Here is a 22,202-nt window from a genome sequence, read left to right on the forward strand (position 1 = left end):
TCAAAAATGTGCATTATTCAAACATGAAACATGGTAGAGTAGTGTGTTTCCTGATTGGCTCATTCTGGTTAGTTATTATGGCAATTCTAATGATTGATACGTGTCAGATTATTATTATTATTATTATCATTATTATTATTATGATGATGATGATTATTATTATTACTATTATGATTATTATGATTATTATTATTATTATTATTATTATGTCTTTATTTGAACAGGGACAGTGCACAATAAAACTTTAACCCTGTATAAACAAGGAGAGATGCATTGCACCGGGTTCTAGCAGGTTGCTATTTTCCACCCGTAGTCCCTGGGCAGGTAGATAGAACATACATTCACGACTTAGTACTTCTGTGTTATGGTGTAGTGCTGAGAATAAATTGAGGAGTCTCACAAGCAAAGAAGCAAGCTGCTCTGTAGTCTGGCGGTGCGGCATTTCAAATACAAAACTAGAGTTTAATTTGTTTCACCATTGGTCAGATTACAGTTATAATCTTACATAGAAAACACAAATAGATGGATTATCATATCGCTGTGCAACCTACAAACAGCTGTGTTTAAAATAATAAAATGGTATTAGAAATATGTTGCCTCGCTCCTCTTTTAAAAAATTGAAGTTCTTTGTTGCTACTTAAATGGTAGTTTTTGAAGGGGCTCCTACTTTTGAATGGTTCTGATGGTCCGGCACAGTTCTATGGGTGAGGCTGCATTAGCCCACCAGCAAGTTTTTGCAGTTTTCTTCTAGTTCAAAGTGATGGTGTTACACAACATTGCAATATATTCTGTGTTTTCAATATTCTGCCCTGCTCATGGATGTAAATTGGAGTTACCAAAAAAACAAACAAACTCAGATCTATATAATGTAGTACACACCATGATCTAAAAGGTCCCAAACCTACAGTGAGCTGACCCTGCTAACTAACTGAGTGTACTGCTTTTATCAAAGCCTGGCACATATTTTGCTGCATTCCAGTCAACATCAGAGGTTCGAATTTCCAAGCTTCCAACTTGCGACCTCCGAGCATTCCAGGTGCACAACGTACAATAACTTGTAACAAAATGGTGTCCCTAGCTCACACAAGTAAACCCTCAGCAGTGCAGCCTTGCATATATAAATGATATAGAAGAGGGGAGAGACACACGAGGTAACAGACAGTATTATACATTTCAATTTACAACCCTTTTCATTCACAAGCCTTATACAAATACTGTTATCTACAAATACTGTACATCGTACCCCCTTCCCATACGTGCTGCCATTGTTGTGTGACTTCAGTCAGCTGCTCCCTCCTGGGGAAGATGGATTTGCCCCGAGTTTAAAAGTAGGAATCCCGACTCTGAGTGGCATTTTATCGAACGTGGGTCAGAAATTTGTCGAGTTGTCTGCTCCTTCATTACCATGAACACAAACACGGCAGTTCATTTTGACTCGGTCCAGCATACACCAACCTGCTGCTGTAAACACTCACTAGCACAAATGTGTATTGATCTGCAGCCAAATATAGCCACCAACAAATGCTCTATTTCCTCCTGTTTGAGTAACATTTGTGGAAAGCCAGTGCCCAGCTGTTGATGAGTTGCTCATTTAAAAAGATGAACTAGGTGCTTGTGACTTGTTTTTAAAGATGTGTTCAGTCAGACGACATGGAGTTGGGAATGAGTGCCATAGATAGTGTAGGGACACATTGAGGGACAGACCTTTTTAACTGCAAGATTAAGTTCCCAGGAGTAATTTCTCCTGCTTTTTGACATCATCAAATATAAATTTGACACCACAAAGGAATATTAGGAGACTAAATTATCAGCAAAACTGGGAAGATTTAAAGATGGAATTATTTTTCAGGGGTATAAAGCTTAAACTTTATCCTTCCATCACTGAATATTGGTCAATAAAAAAAAATATTTCTACAATGTTGTTTTTACTACAACGCGATGAGGTTTTACAGACGAGTGAAATGTCTGACTGCAGTTTCCCTGCTGTTCTTGGCTCTTGACAACTGCAGCGCCGTGATAAAAATGATTCCGCCTTCCTTCACATCATACTGTACAAAGCCAGTCCTTCTTGTTCCGAAACAGAATATTTCACACAGATGTTACAGAGGGTTTGAAGAAAACTCTGGTCTAAACTGGACATGTGATTGTGGTTACTCCACTTTATTGCTGGAGATGAAGGTAATGTTTTTTTTTCCCTCCCACCTCCTACTCAGCGCTGCAGCGACATACAGCCCAGAGGCGTGCGTGGACACAGGTCAAGTGCCTCCCACTCAGTGTCGCTTCCTCTTGGGTGATGAGTTGATCTGGCAGAACGCGGAGTAGCAGGTGGCTTGCATAGCAGAGGTCCTCATTTGCAGAAACATGTAAGGGATGCTCTTCCGCAAGTGAGGGTAGCTGTGTGTTTGTTGTGTGCGTATGTGTGTAGGCTGGTGAATAAAATATCACTGGGTGTTTGCAGTTGCTAAAGAAAGGGACTATTTTCCTGCCTGGCGGTCATATATGCTGTAACTTTGGAGGTTCTCCGAGCATGTCCAGCTAGTGAGAGTCCCGCAGGTAGACCAAATACACTCTGAAGGGATTATGTTGTATATCTCATATGGCTCAGAAATGTCTTGGGATCCCTCAGGACAAGCTAGAGGTTGTGGCTGGTTGGCTAAGCCTGCTGTTACTGTGAGCTGGCCCCAGATAAGCAGCAGAAAATGGACGAGTACACGGATGGAAAAATACATTTGAGAAGGTTTTAAAGCCCATCAAGTTGTGGATTAAATTATTGCTGCACAGCATAAAAAATGCATGAGTTATTAAGCAGCAATCAAAGCTAAAGTTTTGAAAGAGAAAGAAACATTTTTTGTTATGAATTATGAGGAGCTTAATAGTCACAAACTCAGCTAATCTTCTTCATCAGGACTGTGTCCTCGTCTCTGCACTTGGTTTCTTTGCTTTGGTCTGCCAATCTTGAACAATAACATGTTTTAAATGCTTTGCTTAATATGAGCTGATCTGGAATGGAACGCTTTTATATCAACTATCAGTTTCGAGTGAATATTGTTATCGTATATATCAATATAAGACAGTGAGATCCTGATGTCTATGCTTTGTGTCTTGGCACTATCAAGACTGTCAAAAGTTGGAGATATCACATATCCTTTCTACTTCAAGCTGCCAATTTAGCATTGACCAGAGCTACTCTACAATCTCTCCATGTAGCCTTCGGTTCCGCAGAAACCCCCTCAGGGCACCTACGTGGTTGGGTTTCACTTCGCTTTATGACCAGAAGCATGTTGCAAAAATTCAGCTGCTGTAAGTGGAAGACAAGATTTATCTGAGTCATCGGGATCATTTTACAGAAGCACAGAATCATTTTTCTGATTCCTGACTCATGTTGAAAACATATTGTTAAATGGAGGTTATTTGATGTCAAAGTTCAATAATCATTTTGGACTTGTTTCAAATGTTCCTTATTTAATTCAGACTAAGTTTCATTGAATATGCCCGAGTGGAATGCAATCAAAACAAACTGCTGAATGCCTTGCATGTGTGCTTGCTAAACTGAAAGATACAGATTTCTTAATTTCAGACTTTGTTGAGATGAAATGTTTACACCCGACAGCAGCAGCATTTGAATTATGATTTCGTCTGACTTCCTCGGTCGGAGCGTCTTGAGCTTGGGCTGTGATAACTCGCGTCTTTCTCCGCTGGCATACGATACCTCTGGGGCAGCTTCAGTTCCCTGCCTTATGTTATGCTGTTGCATCTCGCTCTCCCTGTTTTAATGTTACTTTGACTAAAGCTTCACCCGTCACAAAACTGCTAGAAATGTATGAGGTGGGCGGACTAGAGGACTTTTTGCTCTTTAGAAGAGTTTGGGAGAGTCATTGGTGTGTCCTTGCTGTTGACAGCTGGTGTTTTTCAAACTCTGCTGCAGAGATTGGGAGAAAGTAGAGTGGTTATAATGGAAGTACCCCATCATGCATTTTAGAGCAATTCTTCCTTTTTGAAGTCCTTTCTGACACATGGGGTGATTTTGCAGAAAAAAGGAACGCAAAGGTTTTTTGCTTGAACTAGAGTTCATTAAAAATCTAAACAAAACTACCTCACTGACAGCCTTAGACCTTTCATTTTCAAGTAGAATCTTTATTTAGTGTTTCAGCTTCCTGGTTCCTCACCATGATCGGATCAATTTGTTAGGAGTTTGTTGGGCAAAATTTGATCACAAGTCTCTCCCTTGTCATTGCCCCCATTCTCACACTGTATACGACAGCATCAGAGGGGGGCTTCCAGGAATGACGCTGAGTTCATGTCTGCATCGCTGCAGCACGGTGAGAAGTAAAGCTACCGCCATGTTCCAGGTTTGAATAATGCAGGTTGTTGTATGAACATTAAAAACTAAAGAGTCCAGGCTGTGCCATCCACTGCACTGGTTCTTGGCTGCTGTTATGTTGTCTTTTAACTGAATGCTAAAAGTGGATTTGACATAGAGCCTTCTTACAAGACAGGATCACAGATGAAGTAATATACCTAGTCTCAGGTTCATTTTCCTGATCAATGTGCAAATATTCAAATTATGCACAGCCATTTGACATACAGTAAAACTAGCACTTTGGGGGACTTCGGGCAAGAGTCCTGTCTGATTTACAACTCAACTATATTTACTATTAGAACAGCTTTTACTTTAAGGATATCCCTGCGTTCCATTGACTTAATAATGACCTTCAATATCATATGTTTTGCAAAACCTAGATTATACTTAAATTCCATCAATATCATACATCATTTTTCATTAGTTTGGGAAACTACTTAGACCAAACCGCAGAACCTGACACCCTGTCAGAAACTGTCAATATTTTTTGACTAATTACATGCTGTTGAATAGGCATGAGAAACAGTGTGAAGCTGAATTTGCACAGTGTGTATTTCACAGAATATCACTGGATGGATTGAAAACAGACTAACTGAAGCAGAAAACAGATCTTAATGGACACCAATTTTTTACTTATCTACAACTATTGACTTTTTTGCAAAAAACAAAGGATCGCTTTAGTGCGATAGTCATGAGCCTGATCCTACAGACACAAATGTATCACAATGAGCAAGATTTCGGTTTATAATTAATTCAGGCTTAGCAGATAATTTGTTTTTGTGGCCTTATGTCGTCAGCTGTTATGACTAATATGCCACATTCATACTTCAGTGAGCAAGGAGATTCTCGTTGTTTTTCTTGCATAGTTAAGAGGTGGTTTGCAGCGTTGAAGCATGTCAATAAATGTAAATACTGCTCTGAATATAGAGAGGCTGTTGTCCTTTTTATTTTTATTTTTGCACTCAGAGTACATCCATGAAGCAAAGTTTGTCCAGGGCATGTTTTCAATCATATTCCCTGTAGCTGATATGTTATATAAAAGCTGTGCAACAAACTTTTTTTTCAGTCATTAAAATTCAATTTCATGTTGTCATATTAATCTACCTCCTCTTGGAAGGTAAAAGCAATTTGCACTGAGTCCAGAATGCCTCTATGTTCTCTGTTTATGATACAGGAGCATTCGAGGCTTTGTGGGAAAATACATTTTCGAATAATCAAGTGCTTCAGTCTCCCTTTTCAAGCGTCTCTTGGCAACGAAAATGGTCAATCTAACCTCTGCATCTGCCGAGTGCTGTGTTTTCAGCAAAGGCACTTGGAAATGAGTCCCCTTATTCAAGGTACACACAAAGTTGACACTTAGCAATTACTCATTTGAGTCAGAATTGCTATTTAAGTTGAAGCATGAAAGCACAGTCCACCCACCCACACACCTGCTGTCATTACATATAAGTCAACAGATCTGTTCCGATGTGAAGAATGTATCGCTCGCTTTGCTTTCAGTCGTCAAGAGGGGAACAAACTGAATTTATACAAGGTACAACCAGGAGGAGGGGGTAATAGGATTTATTTTCCTGTGTCCTGGGTTGGATTTTCAACAAAAAATGTTGTTTTTTGCAATTAATGATGAAAAGAGCTGGCAAAAGCCTGCAGGTGGGTTGTGGATAAATGACAATTCACCACATCAAGGCAAGTCGAGTTTAGCGTGCAGGCGAATAAAGTGAAACAATTAACAGACTTATGTGCTATAAAAAAAGCGTTAAGCCACTTTAAATTTAGTCAGAGCAACATTGTGCCAACAGCTCTCCCAATACTGATGATAATTGCCATGTTTTTTTTAACACTCATGTGAAACAACTGCACGCACACCTACAGGAGAGCACAGACCAGCAGGTAACCCAGTCCAGGTGGCATACAGTGGAGTACAGTAAGCATAGATATACTTCTCCCACTGGGACTTTAAAGAAACTTGACATTTGCCATGCTTTAGTGGCTCTTTGGGCTGCAGTGCATATGCTGTGCTTTTTATCCAGCCTGCCACTTTTAACAAATGTCCTTGCAAGCTCTCTCCCGTCTCTCCCCTAGCCTTTGAGGAATGATGCACCTTGAAAAATAATCTTTTAAAAAGATTGTTTGTGTGCATGCATTACAAGCAAGCAGACCTATTTGTTACAAGTGCAGCGCATACTAATCTATCCCAAAGGGACACTTTTATAGGAGCGTTAATGTTTGCGCATCTACCTTGATGGATGGTTGTTTTTGGACCTGGAGTACTGCAAACACAACTCTACATATAGCTTAGGATGCATTTGAATAGGTGCTATATATATTGATATAGACTTTTCCAGGACTATTTGAAAGTAAAGTATATGGATTTGCATTTGTACTTTCAGTAGGCTTAGTCGCTTGCATGCTTGTGTACAGTACCTTGATAGCAGATGTAGCGATCTGGAGGTGGTGCAGTCGTCTTAGGGTGCTCTCTCGATCTGTGAAGTAGGAAGCAGCCAGCTGATGGAGCAGCTCAAGGGACACCACTGAGCTGTTGCTGTTGCCCTCCGACTTCTTATTCAGCTTCTGCTTGTCCAAGAAAATGGTCAAAGACTCCTCTCCTGTGGATGAAGAGGTTGACTATGTTGAAAAATCTGACTTATTTGTTATTGAAGTATTGAAATATTGAATCCTCTCTTTGATGTGCTTACAAAGTGGAAATATCTGAATGGTAATTTACATTATTACAATACGGAGCTAGAACAGCCTGGTGTTATCCTAAGAAAAACTCAAGTGATATTCTGCTTCTGGATTTGACATTTCTTTGGTAGGCCTTCACTCTGTCATTGTGGTTCTGTGGTTTATCCACTGTGGTGCAGATAACGTATCACTTGCATTTGCTTTGTTCCCTCTAATGAAACAATAAAAGCCAAACTCTTAGCACTTAAGTAATACCAAAAAGGCTTGGTTTTCACTTGGTTTATTTTCAAAGAAGAATTGAAAAGTGGAGAAAAGAAACTAAAGGGGTCTGCTAAGGAATTAGCATTTTAAGATAGTTGTTTGGCAGACAAGCTAGTATTTTTATAATAATTTAGCTAATATCAGCAAAAACAAGGACAAGCAAGCTCTAATGCTGTTAAAGTTAATGTCATGTTACAACAGTGTTGCATTCTCTAACAGTTTTAACTTGTTTTGCTAGCTCTTTCACCAGGAATTAAATATGCAGAGGAACTTTGAATTTGAGGCGGGCTAACTTTAGCTCTTACTCATAGCCTGTGTGGTGGGCCACAAACATACCTGAGTTTGGTGGAAACTCTTAAGTCTGATTTTTAACTTGAAATGCTCTATCAGTTGGCTAGAAGGTAATTTGTTTAAAATGTGTTGCCCAAGTCAAACCCTGAACAAGCATATGTGGAGGTTAGCAATTGTTGTTGTAGTTTTCCTGCCTCTAGGATGAGACACTTAATTGATTGTATCTACACTATACACCAATTAGCCTTACATTAAAACCACTGGCAGGTGAAATGATTAACATCAATCATCTTGTTACAATGCAGTGTTCTCCTGGGAAACCTGGGCATTGCTGCCAGTGCCACTTGACATGCACCACCCACCTAAACGTAGGACAACCCAACCCACAGGACCGAAAGGATGCACTCTAATGTCCCAATGCCAGACACCACATGGACAACCCCAGAAGTCCAGTGTCTCGATGTGTCAGAGCCACAAGGGAACCAGCACAATATAACGCAGATGGTTTTAATATTGTTGATGAATGGTGTACATTAGCCATAGTGTGCTTTTGACTGCCACCTACAAGGCGCCTTGTGATAAAAGCTTTTAGTGATCACCCCACATAGAATGAACAACCAAAGCTGTATTCAAACTACAGCCACTCAAATATCCAAAGAGGTAGAGTCACATTATTGTGTTTCAATCCATTGGTAGCCTTTTTGATTGAATGTGAGATTCAGGCTGGGTTCAAAATAACTCTGTATTTGCTCAAAGGATACAATTTATGTATTTAGCTCCCCCCATTTTAGTTGATTGTGAAATAGGCAGTATGCATTATGTAATGCCCTAAATGTTTCCATGCACGCCCAAAGCTGGAGAAAACTTTGTGCATGCCGCCACCAACGTGTTTTTTAAAGCTCATTTATTAATTGTATTCATTTCAGCAATTCTATTGAACCAAATTCGGGAAGGAATGTCTTATTTAAAGTTTGTGAGAGGCTGCCGCAACTGTTGCATTAATATCCTTAGGCAAGATCTCATTTCTTCGAAGTGATTTTCTTGCTTCACCAATTAAAGCATGCATTGGATTTGTAATTTATCCAATAAAACCAAAGCATTACATGTACACTACAGTTCTGTGCTAAAGACTTAAGGCCTCTGCAAAATAGTAAATCCTATTCACAGCATCCTATTCACAGCACTATATAACATTATATCAGAGAAAAAATAACTAAATGAAAACAACTTAGCAAAGAATTGTACTTGAGCCATGAAAATAATTACACTGGCAGCACTGAGGCATCACCCACAATAAAAACACTCTTTTAGGTACCACGGTTGGTTGGAGTCTGGATTTAAAATGTCTTTTGTTAATGCTAGACAGGCTGTCTAAATCGAGTCCAAACGTTCCTGCCACAATAGATCAATACAGACAAATTACAGTTAAAACCTTTCTTAGTACTCAAAGACTTTTCACACATTCCATGACATGCAGTGGTTGAACTGTTTGTTGCATTTTTTCCTTTTTGCTGAAAAGTAACTTTTGGAGGAGGATGAAGTGGCACATGATAGGCAAGCATCACACTCCAAATGCCCCTCTTCATAATGGGCCGCGATGTCAGGCACTCAGATGTCTGGTAACAATCCCACTATGTAATACAGCATATCTTATATAGCCAAGACAAACTGTTTGCACCATTCTACACCAATGATAACTCATGAAAAGTTTCTAAAATCTCTTCTTTGCTTAGTTTCCCCAATATTAATTTAATACTGACTGATTCTGCACATTTTTCAGGTGAGCGTATTTTATTTTTTGACAATCATTAAGGGTAATTTATTCAATTCAAGCCAGCTAACATTTGTGCTAAAACTAAACTTCACAGCTTGATGTAACCATGGCTGGCGAGAATGCTCTATAAAGGGAACAAAGACAGCGATGAAAACAGCGATACAAAGGGAGAAGAAAAACGTATAGCTAGATCGGGGATGTGTGCATTCGCTCAGCAGGTCTAATCAGTATGCAGACTGGCTGTGCCATTTAGTTGAGGCTGTTAATTACATATAGAGTCTAACTATCAGTGTGCCAGTGAATTCATCTCTGCTCTGTCTTCCGTGCTGATGCTGCGGTGCACACATCCAGTGATAAGTGGTGCTGAAGTTAGGTGTCTGTGGATGCGGCCCTACATCACTAAAATATCAAAGAGATTGTTAGAAGAGCGTATGTGAGGAAAACAAGATTTGTCCTATGTGTGAACCGTGTGGTAATGGGTGGTGGCCAACTCGGCTTGCTTTGGGAGATGTATGAGCAACGTCGGGCTCAAATTATAGTGTTTCGTCATAATCTAAAGTCCATTATATCTCTTATAAGTGAGTAAGTATCACCTACTTTTTTATATGTTTAGTGTACTGTACATTACTGGGTTTGACTGATCTGAGTATGCTGACCTTGTAAATCTCCCCCGACTCTGATGAAAGGGATGCTTAGATGCTGAAATGTTTATACTGACTATCAATTTTCTACAAGCCCCTTCATAAAAATACTGCCAAGTGTAAAAAATGCGATCCATATATCTGGGCTGCTGCTGTATGTGATGACCAGGATCAGCAGTGTATCAATATCACGAGGTCGTTGCTCTGAACACAACACAGGTTTCAGTCTTGTTTTGTGAGGCGCGCACAATCGATATTGTTGGCGATTCTATTTTGTGAGTTACCCCTCTCTTCGGAGATTGGGGTTGAAAAGAAAACCGATAGAAGGAGCAAAATCCTGAAACGGGTCAATTTAATCCCTCTGCTTAGTAAGGCTCTTGCAAATGCGTGTAGTCTTCGTCGGAGGGGCAGATGAGTGGAAAATTACTGAGACAAACAAACAACCTTGGTTTAATCCTGGAGGCACAAGGTGTGCTATTGTTGGCATGTCTGCTTTTCACTTGACATTTATCTTGAACACCACAGCCAGTACATCGATTGTACGCTTCTGTAGCACTACACCAACGCAGGTTATAATTCAGTGTATTTTGTAGTGAATTCCTCTGAGACCTGAAATGAGGAGCTCATCTATTTTTGGCATGTCCCGACACATTACTAACCCGAGAATAAAGGCGAGTGTGTCACATGCAGTCCTTGCTTACCTCCCAGGGTAGCAGAAACGAGGAAGTGGGTCCCGTACTTCTTGATGAGGTTATCGTTGATTTGCTGCAGGGTTGGCCGTCGCCCCAGTAACCGCAGGTTGCGTAGGAACTCAGGCGCTAAGGGCAATGGAGCTTTGAGGAAATCTCTCTTCTCCGTTGCCAGACTGTTCACCTTCCAGTGGCTGAACTCCCTGAAATCATGAATAAGGTAAAAGGTGAGTTTAAAATTGCATGCAGACACATTTAGATACAAAAGAGCCAGATTAAAAAGGGGAATGAAGGTGCGTCATGAGCACGTCAAATTGGTTGAGACTCAACGGTTAAAAAGTTGCAGGGATGGAAGAAGAATTCAGAGCGTACAAAGGGCTTTAAACTACTCTTTCCAGAAATATAATGGTACTCCCCAAGATGTGTAAATACACCTTCATGGTTGAAATAGTGGAGTTACATCATGGAAAGGCAATGCACACCAAGGACTTTAAGGAAGTGCTGATAATTGACAGCAGACTAGAAAGTGAGAAAAGTGTTGCACTGCCAGGAAGGCTCAAAACAATTAAAGAAAACTCATCATCGGCAGTTACACAAATGGTACACATTGCTTGAGTTATCTGGATGGAATCCTTGGACTCCAAACCTGATCAAAGTTTGCTTGAAACAGCCACTGATGCGGTCGGTGTCATTTCCACTTAACCTCTCTGATATTTACTTACAATTAAATGCATGAAGTGTATGAAGTGCAAATGGGGTCAGTGGTGTATTTTGACTTTCCTGGTAATGGTTGTTTACTCTTGCATGTTTTTGAAGAGGATAAACTCTAAATAGATTCTTCCATTGGCCTTCCACTCCTTCAGCAATCTGCTATGACCAGAACGTGCCAAAGCCTTTCATCTGTTTGTGCTGTAAAAGCAGCGCCGTATTTTATTTATTTTTTTGTTCTTGTTAAAAAGCAATCTTACAATTTTTGGGTTTTTTGTCACCAAATCCAAACCAATTGCTCACATATAAGAGTAATGCATTCTGATTGGCTATCCTGTATGTTCACATTTTGTCCCAAAAATAAATGTAGTGATGATTAATTGATGTTCAACTGTTTCCTGTTGGACTTTAATTAAGCACGTTTTAAGCCACAAAACATGATTTTGAAAGTGCAGCATTTGAATCTATACGAGTCAAAAGCCTAATAATGCTACTCTTATATGATGTGTCACGAAAAATGACTTGTAAAAGATAGTGACAAACCAACAAAGACATATCACTTGACTCTGCAGTTATCCTCTTTTTAGGGCCTTTTGCTCATGGTTTCTGTTTTACAAACCGTGACTTTGCCAAACCGTTCTGACTCAGTCTCACGACTCTCTCTGTTAGTGTCCAGAGGCAGCTAGTTTTAGCAAAAAAATCATTCATCACTATCTGGCCGGCACCAAATGGCAGACAAAGTAGATGGCGAACATAGCGAAGCACAGATTGATCACAATCAGTTATAAGAAAGCCCCTGAGGTGCCCAAGCACAAGGCCCTTAACCATAGCTGCTCCAGTGCAGCTGCTCAGTGGCCAATAGATCAGACTGTGGTTGTACTGGGTAGCTTGCAGGTCTGAATCTGTGTAACTGTCTGAATGTGATCAAGCCAGTTTTATATTAGAGGTGGACAACACTGAGCGTCTTTCTTTAAACAAAACAGTCATCAGCACATAGAGGATTAGATAAAGGGTTTAATCACAGCACAGAAACTAGAGAAAACCATAATCATTCTTTATTTTTTCAATATTAACAAATCCCACTAAAATATGAAAAGCAACAACAAGTTAATATTTTATTTCTCCCTGGCATAAATCTCTAAAAAACAGCTCCCGAGTAAATAGTTCAATTTTTTTATTTTGCTTTTCTGATGCCGAGGAATTTTCAACAAAAACAGCTGACCATTGCAGTTTTTAACAAAAGTAATCCAACAATAATATGCAGAGCCCATGTTTATGCTAATGAAGGAACATATCACCCAGTGCAATGGTATCGTTCATTGATGTGTTTTTCATATTTTTTTTTAATAACAATAGAGTTGTATAGCTCATAGGGAAAATACGTATAACAGTTTTATTCATACATTGTATAGAAATTTTGGCTTAGGGTAAAATGCCTCAGTCACTTCTGGAGCCAGTTCACTTCTGTCATTCCTGAGGATGCCTGGTCTCCTATTACATTTGACCTGAGAATCACATCATGTGACCAAAAGGATAACATAGGTTAACATGGTTTCTTATTTAGATTCCAAAAGCCAATAGAATCCTTATATATGTATAGTGTAGAGTAACCATGTATGGGCACTTGGAAGTCTTGTGGGTCTGGTAATTTGGGAGGTTTCCTTCAGTGTCAGTCAGGCACTAAGTCTTGTTCTCAGTTGTAATGCTTATGCTTTTTCTCCTCCATCAAGCTTTAATAAATGTTTCCTGTACCTTCTTCAGTAAGAAGCTGATCAGTTTTCAACAATTCCTTCACAAATTGGCATCACAAAAAGGATCCCAAGATAGCAAACGGTCATTTTTTTTGCCAGGCCATGTCTTTGCAAAGTCATTCACACATATACTTAGTCGGATCTATTTCATTTTTATTTTGGTGTGTTAGTGAGATTTGTTACCAATAAGAAAAAAAAACAAAAATAATCAAATGCCAAATTGCCCGCTGCCGGAAAGAAAAGAAGCACCCTGTCTTTTGACCATGATGAGGTAATGACTGAGCGAAACCCAGAAGCAGCTACCAGCAACAAAAACTCTGTCAACACTGAGATCTCTGCTTTGAAAAACTATTCGAACTTCTTCAAGCACATGCAGTAAATTGCACAGCCTACTGTTGTTAAAAAATGGAGTTTGTTAGCTAATGTTAGCTTTCTTAATTTTCCATGTGTTAAGTTAATCTTTGATGCTATGTTAATGACATCAACTTATTCTGGCTTTTAAATTGGTATGGTTTCAAAAGCAGATGATGTAATGCCATGTTCAATGATAACATTCAAAACTGCATTAAAAAAATGAGTTAAAGATTAAACATTTAAAAATGTTAAATGGAAAGTAACTTCTATTGTGATTAGTAATTCACTGCCATGGTATTTATTTTACTTTACTTGAGTTCACTTTTACTGGACGTTTTCAGATTTTTTCAGTAATATGTAATGGGCGTAATAGTGCTCTTTTACTTGGGTACGGATTTTCACTACTTTACCCACCCACTCTGTCTGCAACATTTAAATCACAATACTTCTCGTGCAGCCACTGCCTTAACTGTCCCGACAAATGTCAGGCAGTAGCAGAGACCTTCGTTCAATTAAACTGGTCAACAGAACACAGTGACAGAGGGAGAGAGAGATGAGTCTAGAAAATTCATCCATTTCAAGTGGCTGATAATCATTTCATCACGTCAGTCCTGCCACGGCGGAACCCTGAGGTATGTGAATATTATGCAAATGCCAGCAGAAAAGTACAGATTCTCCTCATCTGCATAGATTTGCTGGCAAAACAAGAGGCGTTGAATATTAGCACATTATGTATGCATTCTCTCTGAACAAAATACCAGCAGTGACACACTGTTTTCCCATGAGTACTCTTTTACACACACACACACGCACACACATGCACACACTGAGTAACATTCGCAGAGGGAGGTACATATACTGTATCACTGTCTCAGTTCCCCACTGGCTGCTCTTACACTGCCTTTTTGCGGTCAATAGTTTACTATTACAGACAACATGATACTGTAATTATGCTGTTGACTGCATTGTGACTACACTAGGATACATACAATAGGCCAATTCCCTTAATAATACATGATAAATATGTATGAGGTCACTCAGATGGTACCATGGAAGAGACAGCAATGGGCTGTAATTAGTTTGTAGTTGCTGCATTGCATATTAGTCTTCAAAGGGAAGCTCAGATTTGTAACCATTTAGCACAAACCATGACAAAGCTTTCCTCTGAAGGAAGGGCCCCAGGAGCATACGGTCAGACTTGTGCTTCATTAGGAGGTTCATTCTCACATAATGCACCAATTAATGTCTATAGTCTGGCCACAGTCACAGTGCAATTTGTACAAGCTATCATTAACTGTGGCTACATTGTTCTTTTATGAAAGCAGGGCAACTCAGAGTGTGAGGGCACAGTGTGGAGCTGCAAGCAAAATGGGCGAAAAAAAAAAGAAAAAAAAAAAGATAAATAGACTGAAAACACAAGAGGAGCCAGAGAAACCTTCACTTTCTCAGCGCCTGTCTGTGTGCTCCTCCGCAGTGTGCATTCATATCATCTGGCATAATAGAAATATCTGTGTAATTCATTATTAAAAAGGACAAGAAAGAGTGGTGACCACGGGCAGTGGAGTACTCAGATTCATTATTCAGGTATGAGATGTACTACCAACTGTAAAGTTATTCTGTTTCATTACAAGTTCTTTACTTGAAATCTCAAAATAGACATACAGAAATAATAATAGCAAAGTATACTAGTGTAGTATCAATAGTGAAAGAGCAGTATTGTGTTATGACACAGTGAGGAATACAGTGAAAATAAGTACCCAGGGCCACAACATGAGACGAGCACTTAATAAGAAAGGAATAAAAAAGTTAGTTTGAGCCATCATTTAAATTATTATGATCACCAGTTAACTACAACTGTTTGCTGAATTTATAGTTTGACAGACTGTTTCACAACTTGGAGTGATAAATTACTTCCACTATTGCATGTATTAAGGCTAGTGAGTCTGAGAGTTGCGGGCGGCTGTAGCTCAGTGGGTAGAGCTGGTTGACTGGTGATCAGAAGATCACTGGTTCAAATCCCAGCTCCCCAGGGCGGGACTGAGCTACAAGTCAAAGTATCCTTGAGCAAGATACTGAACCCCGAAGTTGCTCCTGATGTGCAGTTGGCACCTTGTGAAGGCAGCCACTGCCATCAGTAAGGGTCCTGCGATGAGCTGGCGACTCGTCCAGGGTGTACCCTGGCCTACGCCCATAGAGTAAGACTGGATTTGGCCCCAGTAAGCCCCGCAACCCCTTAGGGGGGAAAAAAGCGGCAACATCCCGCGACCCTCATGGATAAGCGGAAAGAAAACGGAACGGAGTCTGAGAGTGACAGCCAGGTCTACATGTGTGTTTTTAGTTTAAATGCTACCATCTTTTAATAGAAATGGAATTCTAAACCAATTAAACTAATTTACCATGATGCTGCGAGGTAATCATGACTCCAGAAAGGTCTTATTTAGTTGATATTATTATGAAAAACAGTGATCAAGTTATCATCTCATTGTAGAGGCCAGAGTCCAATGGCTTTCCGTCCATGTACAGTGTTGTAAATGCTGGATAATGCTGCTGACACCTGCACAGCCAGCTTCTTTTTAATTGAGTAAATATTCAAATGGACGGATTGGATTTTAAGTTGTTTAACAGATGAACATTCGAATGATTTATCAGTGTTTTATTTTTTCAAATTTCAATGCTAAATTGACTTACAGTGCTGGTATAATTAAATGCACGCATCATTATTGTTGCTTGTGGTGAATCTTAGACGTTATACAAGCAAATCCAACAAAGCTGAAGCTGAAAAGTTACTGACAATATTTCCATGAAGTCACTCTTTATTATCATTACATTTTCATCATTTGTCCTGCTTCTGCATTGAAATAAGTCACTATTATCGTCATATGTTAATCAGGTTTTTGTATGTTAAACCAGAGCAGTGCCCAACTGACACTCGCTTTAACAGTTATTCGAGCTTCTCCTTCTCCTTTCATGCTAATTGAACATTTTGTATACAGTTAAATATATATATATACAATTTAATTAATTCAGTCAGTCCATCTTCATTTGGCATGAACTTGAACTGTATGATGTATATAATTATTTTCCCTGATCCATAATTTTGCACTAACCATTTCTGCAAAAAATGTATGATTAAAAGACTGTTCAAGAAGGAGCAAATGATTGGAAATAATAAAAAAAAAAAACGATACCACGAAAGTTTGAATTACTCATGAAATATGATTATTATTATTAATCTATTTTAAGAATCTGTCATTTTGATCAATTTAATTCAGATTCTTGACCATGGAATAAGTGTATAAATGTCTTAATCTACTTTAACCAGTTATGACATGGAACTGCTCCACTGCCGTGTAAAAAAAAAACAATTGATAGTTGTCATTTAGAGACTTAAGAGTGAAGCACGACACCAAAACCATCTTCTTCGCCTCCTACCCCATCTATTGTTTAGAGACTGAAGCGACTATAAAGGCACATACTATTATTTTACTGACTCAACAGCTCATCCTACACTAACTGTCTGACTTGTCGTCTAGAAATATTCCACGTATCAGTCGCCAAGTGGTGACTTGGTAGCAGCTTTGTATCACTGCCTTAATACTATGTGTGCAATGTTTTGGATGAGGGTTTAACAACTTTTATTCAAACAAAATGGCCAATGTCATTTCAATTACAATGCTTAGAACAAATACAGCTATTCTAATTCAAGCGACGGTTACATGACAAATATCCCAAACCAAAGGTCAAACTCATTTGAATGCTGCAAACTATAACAATTAGTCTGCAGCTATCACATGCATCAGCGGGCATTAGTTTTAGCTTAGTTTTTAGTCCAGCAAGTCACCGGATGGCAGCCAGTAGTTGCGAGCTGATTAACTGGAGCTGATTTAGACTGATGTGTTTTCTGAGCCGCTCTACAGTGACTGAGCACGGGGAAGGAGAGCTGTAGGCCATGGGCTGAAAAGCACAGAAGAGCAGTGCATCATTTACTTTTCTCCTCGCTTCGCTCTCTAAGAGTTAACGGTGAGACTGTTGGCTGACTATTTGGCTAATGATGATAGATGGTGTTAATTAAAAGGTTTTTGCACAGCACTGATTGCACCTGCAGCTTGGTTGGCACTTAGTTTCGCTGAAGCAGAGCAAATTTTTTTTTTTTCTTTAATAGGAATGAAAAAAAAAAAAAAGAAAAACTCTGCCTATGCAGAAATTTGCCTTGGATGTTCCCGGTGGCAGCATGTTGGGAAAAAACACCTGGATGTTATTAGCTGTCAGATAGGCAGAGAGAAATGGATGGGCCTCAGGGTGAATGTGCCAAACACTTCACACCTGTGCATCTGTGGGGAGAGGGATTTTTCTTGTCTGGCCGTGGAATAGTGGGTGAAAATTTTACTCTACAATGTTACTTAAATCTATGTAACATCAAGTTTCATTTTTGAAGTAATAATTGTTCATATGTACCAACACATCAACTTTTGCAGGCTAGCAAAGGAATTAGGGAGAGGATCAGCAATTTAAAATAAGCTCTTGTCCATTAGCCTTATAGCAGTGACACAGCTGAGTCACTATCGACCGCTTTTAAACTCACTGTATAGATCAATCCAGTCCGTGCTCTGTTTGGCGTACTGTATATATACTTAATATGATTATAAAGGACACAAGGGGAAATCCGTGATATCTCTACCACCCCTAAGTTCAGAACGGTGCAAAGAGCAGACACCGAAACAACAGCATAACATTTGGTTAATTTTCATGTTAAAACACAACAATCCCCCAACCGTTCTGCAACATACAAGCAACCAGTGGAATTCCCGGGTTAGACTGTGACAGTTACAGTTACAGCTAATCCCTCAATTTACTTTAAACAAAACAACAAGAGGAAAACAATGCTCCCCACTGAATGAGTGAGTGGAAAAGATTTTAATTGGACAATGAAGAAATTACAGCGACGCAATAAATCACAAGATAGAAGAATGGTCTAGCACAGCGGCCCTCAATAGGCGGCCCCCAGGCCGCATCCGGCCCGACAGCCTCCTGTTTGTGGCCCCCGAGCTGTTATTCATTCACCATGTGTTTTGGTTGGGTCAGCACGTGTATACCGGGACTTGTCTCCATGCCAACTATACACAGACAGCTGGGTCACTCACTGCTGCGAGCACAATTTTTTACTTTCACTTTCGTTTTCAGGGCAGTTCACGTATTCACATTTTGCCAGTTGTAAGAGATTGACAATGGCATGCTCCAAATTAACTGCTAAAAAAAAGGAGACAGTGAAAACCTGCATCTCAAAGTAGTACGAACTTTGCATTCATTCTCCTTCCATCCAGGACAAGATCCACGTATTTCAAACTGTAGCGGTAGCCAATTGAAGATTAACAAGTTCTAGTCACAGACTGAGCATGTTTTTTCACACACACTGACGGACGGGGACTCTCTCCCGGCAAACACCCTTTCACTCACAGGGCCAACATTTGTATCATCCTTGTTAAAACTCAACACCATTTAACCACAAAACAAATGACGTGAATTAACCCACAACCATCTGACATATCATCCTATTCACAAACACATTTACGAACCATAATCACACCAACACCAACAGAATACCCAAGAGTCATTGCGCCACAGTCCACAAGGTGCGTTACAATATGCCAAGAGAAGCTGTGATGAAGATTTCTAATTTGATACGGCATCATGAGACGAAGCATAGGAATTTTGAGGAGACATTTCCTCAAAATTCAGAGGTAAGCACAACACAAATAAATGCACTGAAATCATCATATCAAGCTGCAAGCAGGATTCTTGTCACATCTATGACACAACAACAAACAGCAACAGAGTGCTCACTTAGAGTGGTGTGGCTTTTGGGTAAGCACAAGAAGCCGTTCTTAGATGCAGAAATAATAAAATAATGCATGACTGAAGTGATGGACACAATGTTTGAAGGCAAACAAAAAGAGGACATATTCAACTATGTATTTTAATTTATGTTAAAATGTAAATAACATGTTATTTTAGTTTGTATTTTTCTTGTTGTTTTGAATGAAAAGGACATTTTATTATGAATATTACAGTATTATTGCATGTGGCCTGACCAACCTCAACACATGGACCTTTGAGTCATTGAAAAAAATCTTTGTGGCCCTTTAAGATTTGTATTTGAGTACCACTGGTCTAGCAAATATGTTAAATCCTCATCCATCAAATTCATTCTTGAGGGCTAGATTAAAGCGAACCTCTCGCCAAAAAGCAACCGAGGCTTTATTTGGGATTGAATATGAGTCAAACCTTCGTGTGAAAGCATAATTACGACGAAAGAGGCACTTTTAAGATTTATTGTAGTTTCGGTTTTGGGCACGTTAATTTTGAACGGGAGTGCTCTGGGCACGACACGCTAGCATCAACATCGCTATTTTTAGAACACTAAGAAGGCTCGACACAACATGAAACTTTGCTTGTAGCATCACCAGGGTCTCTACACATGAACAAGAGCATTGAGTGTTATTGAGGGTTTTGAACTACTCACGCAGGCAAAGAACCGCTCCTCAAGTGCGCCTGTCAGGTCGCACTCAGGGATCGACTCTTTTTGTCTGGCGTGACGGCGGCGCGCAGGAGATTCAGCAGCTAACGTGAGTAGTTCAAAAACCTTCTTTTTCATAAACTCTGTGTACACAAACAATGTTCTCAATGCTCTTGTTCATGTGTAGAGACCCTAGTGATACTACGAGCAAAGTTTCATGTTGTGTCGAGCCTTCTTAGTGTTCTAAAAATAGCGATTTTGATGCTAGCGTATCCTGCCCCGAGCACTCCCGTTCAAAATGAACGTGCCCAAAACCGAAACTACTGTAAATCTTAAAAGTGCCTCGTTCGTCGTAATTATGACTTCACACGAAGGTTTGACTCATATTCAATCCCAAATAAAGCCTTGGTTGCTTTTTGGCAAGAGTTTCACTTTAACCAAAGTTTTGTTCAAATTAAATGCAGAAATAAAAATACCATATAGTTGTCAGCTGAAATGATAATGCAAACTTATAAGGGCTTATTGGTCTCCCCCTCAGTGGACCTGCTCTGCAGGGGGATTCTCAGCTCTCATTAGAACCTAATAGATATCCTGTGATATCACAGGAATAGTACGATTATTAGGAACAACTCGTTAGGTGCAAGCATTTGTACCAGCTAGCTGATGTCAAACTGAAATGTGTTTGAATGATGACAACACATTTATTTAGTTACCACGTGAATGCATGTATATAAATCCTCTATCAGTGATTTCGGTCAGTAAATAAGCTGTTGTACCTGACCCTGTTTAAGGGTTAATTAAAGAGCCGTGCATGGACGCTTCCCTGGTGTAATCACTGCTGACGGCAGGTCATACTTATAAAATACTAATAAAATAACATACACACTCCCTTATTGTGGCTTGTGCCAAGTCCTAAGCATTGAAGTAGCAAATAAAACACAAGTGAAGTCGGGAAGCTTCTAGACATGAAATATTTCATTCGACTCAGTCTGAAACATTATTTCTCATTTTTAAAAGGGCTTTGTTCATGCTTCCTCATGATTTACCCGTGTCTGCAACAAACCGAGTCTCTTTTTTTGGCACACTTGAATCAGATGATTACAAGCACAGAAATGATTTAAGCTCCTAACCTTTATGTCTGATATGGAATGTTCTTAGCTCTAGGCACACTTGTGCATCAAATACTGTGATTAAATCCTGGTAAAGTTAACTTTAACCTGTGCTAACAGATTCTCGAAACAACAATAACATTTAGGTATAACATAGTATAGTCTTACTGTGCGTTCAGACCAAAAGCGCACAAAGAGGAAAATCCGCCTTGTCCGCCTTGTCCACTCCACCTAAGTCGCTCAGTCACCCTGTTCGGTCTTGCTTCTAAATTTAAAGGGCCCGCACGCCACTCGCGTTAAATACCACCAAGCAACTACTGCTGTGGCACAGCCCATCCATTTACCGACATCGTTGATCACGGAAAGTTACTTGATGAACAGTAACTTGATAACGCACTACGCGCACGCACGCGCGCACACACACACACACACACACTTGGACACACGCACAGCCACTGGAGAAACTGCTATTGCAGGGGTGGACCGGCCATCGGGAGTCCCGGGATTTTTCTCAGCGGGCCGATGAACGGCCGTTTTTTATTTTATTTTCATTCATTGATTTATTTATTTCTGCTGCGCTTATCGTTTCTCTGTCGAGCCCAAGAGAGTGAGAGATTGGCGAAAAAATCAAACTGAGCTTCAGCCTCTGTCTGAGGAGGACAGCAACAGGGCCAGGCTGTCTGCTGGAGGGAGGAAGAAGTCTAGCGAGGAGCCTTAGATAAACATGCGGGGATGGGTGATCAGCAAACGGGCACGCCATGAGAGAGTGCCCCGCATGATGATCAGGGCTATGGCGACACAAATGTACGCCACCGTGAGTGACAGCAGAGATGAGGAGTTTGCCGCGAGTGCTGGTTGGCTGAATCATTTCCTCCGCCGCAACAACAGAAAGATGCCAGAGAATTTGCCGAGAAGCTGGCGAAGTTTGTGACATTTTCATCCCAGATCATCCCAGATTTTTTTTCATCCCCAAATAAACACCCCGGCTATTATTTGGTAATTTACGGTATGATAACTCTCCCGCCCAGGGAGAGAGACATGCATCACAATGCTCAGCTGCAGACA

At 40.0% G+C, this 22,202-nt stretch overlaps 1 protein-coding gene across 1 annotated transcript in view; it reads right to left on the reverse strand.

Moving 5' to 3' along the window:
* brinp2 (bone morphogenetic protein/retinoic acid inducible neural-specific 2) overlaps window positions 1–22,202 on the reverse strand; it is a 257,294-nt gene that overhangs the window by 92,778 nt on the left and 142,314 nt on the right. The window contains exons 3-4 of the mRNA XM_030402782.1: window positions 10,714–10,904; window positions 6,785–6,966 (exon numbers count right to left, since the gene is read on the reverse strand). Coding sequence (XP_030258642.1) covers window positions 6,785–6,966; window positions 10,714–10,904 — 373 coding nt within the window. The remainder of the gene's footprint in view (window positions 1–6,784; window positions 6,967–10,713; window positions 10,905–22,202) is intronic.

The sequence above is a fragment of the Sparus aurata genome, chromosome 21, assembly GCF_900880675.1.
Source record: "Sparus aurata chromosome 21, fSpaAur1.1, whole genome shotgun sequence".
Lineage (NCBI taxonomy): Eukaryota > Metazoa > Chordata > Actinopteri > Spariformes > Sparidae > Sparus > Sparus aurata.